The sequence below is a fragment of the Sinocyclocheilus rhinocerous genome, unplaced genomic scaffold (assembly GCF_001515625.1).
Source record: "Sinocyclocheilus rhinocerous isolate Xijiao unplaced genomic scaffold, SAMN03320098_v1.1 scaffold2007, whole genome shotgun sequence".
In the NCBI taxonomy this organism is placed as follows: domain Eukaryota; kingdom Metazoa; phylum Chordata; class Actinopteri; order Cypriniformes; family Cyprinidae; genus Sinocyclocheilus; species Sinocyclocheilus rhinocerous.
Window position 1 is genome coordinate 93,611 of NW_015643178.1, and position 10,645 is coordinate 104,255.

The 10,645-nt window shown below is 38.5% G+C and overlaps 1 protein-coding gene across 1 annotated transcript in view; it reads right to left on the minus strand.

Annotated features, from left to right (window-relative positions):
* The window catches only part of LOC107757082 (taste receptor type 1 member 1-like), a 22,206-nt gene extending 14,733 nt beyond the window's left edge, over positions 1-7,473 (minus strand). The window contains exons 1-4 of the mRNA XM_016574462.1: positions 7,292-7,473; positions 6,858-7,155; positions 6,000-6,743; positions 5,551-5,763 (exon numbers count right to left, since the gene is read on the minus strand). Coding sequence (XP_016429948.1) covers positions 5,551-5,763; positions 6,000-6,743; positions 6,858-7,155; positions 7,292-7,473 — 1,437 coding nt within the window. The remainder of the gene's footprint in view (positions 1-5,550; positions 5,764-5,999; positions 6,744-6,857; positions 7,156-7,291) is intronic.
* Positions 7,474-10,645: the final 3,172 nt, after the last annotated feature.

Genomic DNA, 10,645 nt, shown 5'->3' on the forward strand with positions numbered 1-10,645 from the left:
AGGTTCGTCAACCATAACTCCTTCCAGGACAGCCAGGAACCTTGGAGTTGTGATGAATGATCAGTTAAGCTTCACAGACCATATTGCTACAACGGCCCGGTCCTGCAGGTTTGCCTTATACAGCATTAGGAAGATTTGACCCTTCCTAACAGAGCAGACCTCTGTCACACCTCTCTTCATCAGCTTGCACTGGCTGCCAATAGCCAATACAGACTCCATTCAGGCAAACTTGATTACCTTGCACTGAAGTGGGCAATCTGTGAAAAGTTTCAGGACTATCTATTTTATGCCCAGCATTTTACGGATTATACAGACAATAACCCTCTGACCTACATAATGAGTACTACCAAACTCAATGCTGTAGGGTATATATGGGTCTATTTTATGCCCAGCATTTTACGGATTATACAGACAATAACCCTCTGACCTACATAATGAGTACTACCAAACTCAATGCTGTAGGGTATATATGGGTTGGAGAACTCTCAGACTTTAGGTTTGATATAAGGTATAGACCTGGAAAGGTGAATGTTGATGCAGACATTTTTTCCCGGTGCCCATTAGATATCAACCAGGATATCACAGAGTGCACAGAAGAGTTGTCTAGTGAGATCATCAAAACCATATGGGAGGGTACTAGGGCTGCAGAACAAAAGGATGTTGATTATTAGGCTAAAAGAGTCCAATGCAAGCATCACTAATGACATGAGGCACAAAGCCAGTGGACCTGTAAAGAAACTAATGCACGAATGGTCAAGACTACACCAGGAGGAAGGATAATTGTACAGAAGAACTGAACACGACGAAGAATTGAACAACGTCAATTCATCCTACCAGCTCAATACAAGCAGATAGTATTCCAGCACTTACATGATGACACAGGCCGTGTGGGAGTGGAGAGAGTAGTACACCTTGCCAGAGACCAATTCTATTGGCCATACATGAAGAAGACATCGAGACATATGTTACACGAAAATGTCCTTGCATCAAACAGAAGAAGCCAGTGATACACGAGAGAGCTCCAATGAGTAGTATAAGTACTAGCTCCCCAGTCGAATTAGTATCCACAGCAGGGAGTTTATGAATATATACTAGTACTGGTGGATCATTTTACAAGATTTGCTCAGGCATATGCAACTAAAAACAAGTCTGGAAGAACAGCAGCAGAAATAATCTTCAATAACTTCATTCCCCGGTTTGGATTTCCAACTAAACTACATCATGACCAGGGTCGAAAATTTGAGAATGACCTCTTCAAAACCTTGCGCCGACTGTCAGGAATGAGCCATTCAAGAACTGCTCCATATCACCCTCAGAAAAATCCTGCTGAGAGGTTTAACAGAACACTGCTCCAGATGATGAGAACACTCACTGGCAGAGAAGGAAAAGGAAAAATGGAAGGAACATTTACCACAGATTGTGCATGCGTAAAATTGCACACAACATGAAGCAACAGGATACTCACTGTTTTACCTACTCTATGGACGACACCCACAATTACTCATTGATCTTGTGTTCAAAGTGACCAACAGAGAGAAAAGTAACGATCCAAGAGGATATGCCAAACAGTGGGCAGAGCGAATAGCAGAAGCTTACTGAATTGCTTCAGAGAACAGTACGAACTCAAGTGCCCGAGGAAAACTGTACTATGACAGGAAGTTCAGAGGAGTTGTTCTTCAGCCTGGTGACAGAGTACTCGTGAAAAACCTAAGTGAGAAAATTGAGATCATATTGGGAGCAAACTATGTACGTTGTCAAGGAGCAGAAAAATGATGGACCAGTCTACCGAGTGGTCACAGAGACGGACAGCTTAAAGTCAAGAGTTCTACACAGGAATCTGCTGCATCAGGTTAATGACTTACCAGTAGAGATGCCAGAGGGAGCATCTAAACAGAGGACCAAAAGAAACCAAACAAGACCACAAGATGAGACAGGTTCACCTTGTGACTCTGATAGTGATGAGGAGCAGGATGACGAGAACTACTATTGGCTAAGGGAACGAGAAACCCGAGAGAACAACCAAAGACTTACCATTAACCAACCCTGCCAAGGTACCTACCTGTGATCCTCTACGACAACGATACCATACACAACCTGAAAGAGAAAGACAAAGACAGTGGACAGTGGACAGAGACCCTGGGAGCACAGCATGCCTAACTGTGATCCTCTGCAATGACAATCCTGTGAACAACCTGAAAGAGAAACACCAAGAAAACGGACAGAGATTCGGAGAGAACAACCTACAGAAAATGAAAGACTTACCTGTAATCTCCCTGATGAAAATGAATTTACCTGTGAAAGACAAGTAACATGAACAGAAACACTGGCAGAACGATCTGAAGAAGAGGAGGAACAGGGCGAGGGAGAATGTAGTCCCAACCCTCTACGGACACCTTGGCAATTGAATCGCCATTGGCTAGTAAATTTTTTAGTTTACTCGCCAGACTGATATACCATATATGCATGTGTGTGTGTGTTTTAAATATATATATACAATGTAGAGGGTTGAGTCCGATAAATGAAGGTTATATACCTATGCAAGAAGTTCTAAAAATACCTACCTTGAGTTCAGATTAAATTGACCAAACAAGCCAAGTCCGAAGATCCACACGTGACAGGAGGCCCTCACTGAGGTTAGCTTATGAAATGCTAGGTCAGCCAGCAATTCAGTCACACTCAACAGTAAACAGTTTAGAGACTTACGAAATAAATCAGACACCATATTGGGGGTTATCATCTCACCAACTTACCTTACTACATCTTGCATTAGTGCACCTTACTCTATTCTTATGCCACAAGTCACATTTCCATGTTGGGTACCTCCTATGGAAATCAGGTACTAGAAGAGTAAAAATAAAAGAGGTGTTATGATGAAAGAATATGTTGGCAGGGGCCATCATCTCTTTGCTGGGGAGTGTGTTATAAACCATTGTGTATTCACAATTGTAATGTTTGATTGGTTATTAATATTTATTTAATTATTTATTCATGTATGTATTTATTTATGTATGATGTGAAAAGTTTATGGTATACTGAGTCACTTACTAATTATCACCACTAAAGACTGAGTTTGAAACAACACAGCTCTAACCACTAGAGAAAGTAAGCGTTGTAGGTTGCCATGGTGATGCGCATTGTTTACCTTAGACGCTACTGAGCTGCGCCTGAGGAAAGCCGCAGAAGCTTACTTGTCCTTGCATTTTCCCTTGATAATTCAGGTACTTTTAATCTGCCTACGTGTTCTGTGGGACCCGTAACATCTAGCGTTGCCTCACACCTCAAGCTTAACATTCCTTTCTGCAGCAAACGTCACACAACATCACCATTTCACCAGTGAGGGGAAAAATGAACGAGTTATTAAACGGATATGAAATTTATTACATATGCAGAAGCCCGATATCAACAAAGACATGGGACAAAGACAGAACAAGAAACCAAATAAATACACAATTATAATCACATATGATTTGTCTTAAATTTCTTCTAGATAAGTTCTTCCAGTGGTCTCTGGTATTTTCATAAGCATAACGTGTATTTATTATAATTTAGATGGTTAACATGCATAGCCTTTAGCATCGCATATAATAAATGTCTGCCTCACACAATGAACAGAACGCTAATGTAAGTTATTTCAGACATTTGCCTGTGTCTGAAGGTTAATTTTAAAATATTTTAAAAATGGTTTTAAATGTTTTAAATGCTGATTTTAACTGATAGCTTGATATGAAAACATGGGAAATGAGAAGCCGTGATGACTGTCTCCTGATTCGTATAAACTCCGGCTTTGAACATGACCACTCCTCTAGACTCAGTTTGCCTGTTTTGGCCCAAGGTATTTGGCAGACCTAAAAAAGCCGGGGGTTGGCCCCAAGGAAGCACAGACGAGGCACAATCAAGCCCCAGAAGTGAGAGTGGAAATGCAACTGGCCCTGGCACGCACTAGCATGTCCGCTTTTGGCCTGACAGTGGAAATGCGGCTACTGTGAGCGCATTGTGCAACCATGGAGCTGTCCATATCTCCACTGTTCATACCCCCCGGTTCTCTGAAACATTGAGTGGATAACGCCACCAAGCTTGTGCTGACCATGATGGTCATGAAATGCAGTTTCAGATTTTTATATTGCTTCTCAAGGCTAGATGAGGAAGTTTGTTTGCACCAAAAGTCCTATCTTTACTTAACAGTAGTTTAGCTCTTGTGATTGATGGACAGACATCTAAACACACCTCCTTGATTGCATAAAACAATGCATGTTGACGGCAAATTGTGACATCATGATTGTACCGATTTCAAATCCTGGCAGTTCAGAAGAGTAACAATAACTAATATTTTAACCTGAGGAGTTAGTTTTGAGCTTTGAAAATTGTAATATGTTTTTATTGCAGTGTAACCTCTCATATGTGTAAATATCAAGAACATTTTGATTCTTAATTTCATGACCCCTTTAAAGGGAAATCAAAATTCCCTTGATCTTTTGACATATAAAAAGTCATTGTACTATAAAAACATCCTGTAAGTTTCAGAACTCAAAACTTTCTTGTTAGTCTAAAAACAGCTTATATTGAAGCCAATCTGCCAAAACGACAGGTTGCGGAATGTGCCTCTTTATGATGTAATAGAGTAGCTAAACACTGCCTCCGCAGAAGAAAATCAAAGCCTGCTTCTACATCACACATCACCCTGTTCAGCCCAGCACACCGACTTGCACAAATAGTAGGTAAATAATAAGAGAGGCAAACACAGGTCTGTGCAGAAACCAAACGATAAAGATGGCTCCGAAGACAAGATGATGTACAGTGCCAAGTTGTGGAAAAACAGTCTTTGCATTGCCTTCCTTCTGATCCCAACAATAGGAAAGAGTGGACCCATCAGTAAGAACTTAGTCCTTTGTTCACTTCATGTTACCATTGATTTGTTTATAAACAAGGCACAATTTGACACAGGATTCTTTTTCAGAAAGATTTAAATGAAAAGACAATGCTGTGCCGACTATATTGGGTCCGGCAGTAATGTGTCGCATTACTGTTTTTAATTGCGTGGTTACTATTGCTTTGTCTGTTATTACAGATTGTTTGATATGTACTGAGTATTTATGCATTTTTAACCTAAATCACAGCAGTGTCCATCTGTGAAGGATGTAGGCTGTCAAACACACACAACAGTTAGCCAGTCATGCAGTCTACAATCCACCACGCCTATTTAAATGGAGTGTTCCGATTGAGGGGGGTCAAAATAGGATAGAAAATAGCCTATTACTTCTAAATTATGATGTTTTTTAATGTGAAAATCATGCTAACATTATAAGTGGATCTCAGAGAACAGTACAAAATAATAAGAAAAGGCAGTGCATGACCCCTTTAATCTCCTCAACAGCAAACCTCATTTCTCATTCATCATGACGATAAATTGAATTGTTTTGCTAAAGTAGATGTCTGTTAGTTGACTTTCATTTGGAAAAAAATGTGTAAAATTGGTTGAGAAAACTGTACTACAAGTATCTACAAAGCTAAATATTTAGATAAAGGCTCAAAAAAAGAAAGAAAAAGACTTACTGAACCATTGTTATGCCAGGGAAGGAGAGATTTATCGATGGTAAAAGTAATTTCTGGAAGTTTCTCATATGTGCCCACCATCTCAAACTGTGGAGGATTCACATCAGTGCGCCAGAGCACAACTGCATAACTGATGGTTGGATCATAATTTTTATTGTATTTCACCTGACGACCACTGAGTGGAAAATCCAACTTCTTTATCTCCTCCAGAAGCTGTTGTGAAGTGTGTAAAGAAATAAAAAGACAAATAATGTATAGTAATATAACTATATCATCAATGTTATAATATATTAATATCATATTACTATAACATTAATAACATTAATATTACTTTTGTTTTGCTCATTTATTAAATTATAGCATAATAATTAAATAATGTAAGCGATAATGCAATATAATGTATAATAATACTGATTCAACTTGTCATGGATTCACATGAGTTCACTTACCATGTATGGCTTGGCCATTTTATTTTTGTGGCATTTATTCATGTTGCACTGCAGAACTTTATGTAATGCATGAGCTATGGTATATATGGCAGCATAGATGGAAAAGGAGAGTGTGGGATTTTCATTTATAATCTCCTCTGCGGTCAACAATGTGCAGTAATCACAAGCTTGATTACATGTCTTACTCTTGATTGCACCCTCAGAATCATTATGGCCAACATCAGTTGTTCCTCTGGCTTTATAAACAAATTCATTAAATCCGGGCAATGACAACAGTCTCTCTGCAATGCCAATGATTGTGCCAATTTTTGCAATTCCTGGCTCTCTTGGAAGCTGTTGATTCATAGCCCATGCATTGCTTGCAATCCATACTTTGTCTTGTATGTTGTTAGCTATAGCTGCTTTGATGAATTTGCTTGCGTATTGTGGCAAAGCAAAAACTACAATAACATTGATGTTGAGCATGTCAATCTTTTTAAGTGTTAGACTGTAGTTTGCGTTTGGACTAAGACCCTCTTGATAGGCCAAACAAATGCCAGTATTGTTTATATACTTGTTAAACAGCTTTAGACCATCTGAACTATAATCATCTTGGCTACCAATAAAGGCGACCCAGTTCCATCCAAACCACCGTATGAGGTGAATAATCATCTCTATCAGGTCTTTGTTGCTAGGCATTGTTCTTACAAAGGAAGGATACTGAAGTTTATTGCTTAACACAGAGGTAGAAGCGCCATAATTCACCTTTGAAAGAGAAGACATTTATATATATGTAGTAGCTTGGGAGTCCTAAACAAAAGGTAGGAAGAAAGTGTGCAAGTATTTTATTATGTATACTGTATAAAAAATACAATTTACCATTGGTATAAGGTCCATTGTGAACAGTGGTGCAATAGTCATAGTTCTTGTGCTTCCATATGGTCCTGTTAAAGCAATCACTTTAGGCTGATAGTTGTTTAGTTTTTCTTTAGGTCTTATTGAGCCATTCTTTGAGATGAAACTTAAGGCTGAATTGAAATTTTTTGTATTAGAACAATAGTCAAAAATTTCATAGCCCAGAGAAACATTGGACAGAAGAGTGGTAGAGTTATTAATCTCCTCAACAGCAAACCTCATTACTTGCAACATGTGATATCCAGATTTTGAGGAAATGTGCCTTGAAAACATCAGTGAGGAAGTTAATAGCATGTAATTGAATATTCAGTTTAGTAATGAGGACTTTGAGAAAATGCTGCTTTAATTTAAAATACAGTGCATTGATAACCCTAGACTGGTGAAAGGTCCTTGCTTACCTGAAACATTCGGTGGTCTCTGCTGAAAACAGGGTTGTTTCCTGTTCAATTTCATGTAAAGGGAAAAGACCACCCAATAAGTAATCTCCTTCCAAGCTGAAGTCTGATGTTGACCAAGAAATTTTGAAAAAGAAACAATTAGTAAAGCCCACAAGAAAAATGTAAATGCTACTGAGAAGCATGGTTTAATAGAGACTGTTGGTCGTGAAACAGACTATGTGTGTAGTGGCTAATCATTTGAAAAATGTCAGGCTCATATTCAAGACGTAATTTTCTTAAAACACATTTCTATTTGCTTAAACCACTATATTCGCTGATTCACATGTCCATTTCCATATTTAACTCATAAAGCATGTCAATCATTTTTAAATAGAGCATTAAACCACAAATGTCTCCTCATATATATATATATATGTTATACAAATGTTTGAATTTATAAGTCAAACTCTTGTGAAACCAACTTTAACCTTCTGAACTATCAGCAGGGTTTTTACTGTTGGATTAGAATCACAACGGATTTCAGGTTTAGATATGGTTAAACAAATAAACTGTGATGACTGTGATGTGGGTGTTTATATATTTAGAGATTTTATGCAGCATCTGTTGAGGTGAATGCTGTGATGTTTTTATTTTTTGGAGTATTCAAAACTGCTTAATGCTCTCCCCGGAGGCTAAAAACTTGTCAATAGAAAATTCATAGATTCCAAATGGACTAGGGAAAAAACAGCAACATGCTGTTTTCATATACTTTACATTTTTAAATTTGCTTAACCCAGTTCGTGCTGACCCAATTTGACTGAAAATTTTTCCTCAGCCAAACCCCATTCCACAGCCATACCTGTCGCACACCCAGCTTAAGAGCAGTTTTTTCTTCTTCTTCTTCTTGTAATTAGGAGTATAGTGAATACATGCTTTAGCTACACAAATTAAATACTCAAAGAACATTTGCATATACAGAAAGGCAATTTTGAACTGCATTTCTATTATTTACACACTTTTATGAAATGTCAATGTTTTCAATCTAATGCTTTTACAAGACTTGACTCTTTGTGATGTAGTCATTCAAATAATTAACCATTTGCATAACTTATCAAGACAAGTTTTTATTTATCAAATAATAAAAGTCAACAGAGAATGCTTTTGCCGCAAAGTAAGCTAATATCACAAACTATATATAATATAATTTCTGTTTTTAACCTAGCCATTATACCCTGGGCATTACACTAATAATAATAAATGTAGTTTTAACCTGAGCATTATACTATGAAGAAATTATAACACATTGTTCTAACTCAACCTGTTAACACTGAACAGAAGAGAGATGCTTACAGTTTTTTACGATTGCTTACACACTAAAATTGAAAATAACACACAGAGGAGCAAAACCTCAGCCCAGATTTGCACAACTATAAGCACATTCTCAGCCTCACACTTTTTGCAAAACACTACACACATTGTTTTGCAAAACACTAAACACACTTTTCTACATTAGACACAGAAATCTAACATGTCACGTCTTTACCATTTCAAGACACTGCTTTCCAAAATACCATCCCTATAAACCAATTGATTAAACATGGCCGTCAGGTGTGCCGACACTTAGGTGCTTAACTGTAAACTCAACGATCAGGTGTAAGCACTATAAAAAGGCAACAGGTGAGTTTACCTCTCTTCAACAAAAATGGAAGGCAATGTCGTAGTAAGAGGAAGAGGAAGAGTTAGGATGAGAGGGACAGCCCATAGAGGAAGGGGGGTAGAGAGAGGAAGAGGTAGACCTGGAGGACGTGGACAAAGAAGACGGGGACCAAATTTATCAGATGCTATTCGTGCAACCTTGGTTAACCATGTTGTAAACCATGGGTTGACATTGAGAGAGGCTGGACAGAGAGTTCAGCCCAACCTCAGCAGCTATACTGTTGCTACAGTAATTCGGACATTTCGACAAGAACACAGGTAAAAAACAACTTTTTTTCTGCTGTCTACAGTACAACAAAAGAAATTCTGAAAGAGTAAAAGACCTACGGCATGAATACGTGGAGGTAAGTAATGTACACTTCAGTATTGTCCACTGCACACGGAACCTTTTTACATGTTCTCTTTTTTATTTATTTTTTTTTCTCTCAGAGTTTTGCTAATTGATGCTGATCCAATCCCACATGAATTTATCTTCATGGAAGAGGCTGGGTTTAACCTGATTGAAGTAAGAAGAGGGAGAAACATCATTGGCCATATAGAGCTATTTTGAATGTCCGGGGCCAACGTGGAGGCAACATCACAATGTGTGCTGCAGTCACGCAGAATGGGATCCTCCACCGCCATGCCAAGTTAGGTCCTTACAACACGGCCCACATTCTCACATTTTTAGACCGACTTCACAACATTGTCACAGCAGAAGAACAAATGGATGCAGAGCAGATGAGATACATCTCATACACTCTGGTCCAAAACTGGTTTCATGATGATTCACAATTTTCACTCCAATACCTCCCACCATACTCTCCCTTCCTCAACCCCATTGAAGAGTTTTTTTCGGCATGGCGGTGGAAGGTTTACGATCTCCAGCCCTATGTCAGGATACCCCTCATTCAAGCCATGGAGGATGCCTGTGACCTAATTGATGCAGGGTCCGTGCAAGGATGGATTTGCCATTCAAGAAGATTCTTCCCTCGCTGTCTTGTGAGAGAGGACATCGCCTGTGATGTGGATAAAGTGCTATGGCCAGATCCAACTAGGTGAAGAGATGATGCTTAGAATGTTTTTCTATTTATTTATTTTTTTTTACTTTAAACTCATGCTTTTGTTTTGTCTCCACATGTTTTTGTTTGTGTACTATATTGCATTTAGAACATGTTCTGATTTTCAGTGCAAAATGCAACCTTTGGGAAAGCATGGATGTATTGAATGGTTTTAAAATGTGGTGAGAAATACATATTTTCATCAATGTACAGTACTGGTCTTGTGTGTTTATATCTTTTTTTTAATATATATTCATGTACTTTACTCTAACAATATCTCTGAAAAAAATCAAACCCAGACTATATCATTAGAAAAGTATAAAAGTTACAAGTGTTTAAAGGGGTCATATGATGCTGCTAAAAAGAACATTATTTTGTGTATTTGGTGTAATGAAATGTGTTTATTTGAGCACAGCAGTGTGTAAATTAAGCCGGGCTCACACTGCGCTTTGTAATTTTTTTTATTTTTTATATTGTGACGAGTCGGCTGCCTCCCCCTAATTATCATCATCAACTCGTCCCTTAATCGCCGCCCTTCGCCAGGCTCCCGACGGGAGTGGGTGCGTGAGAGAGGAGGGGCGCTGAAATAGCCAGGGCTGGCGGCGTGTGATGGGGCACA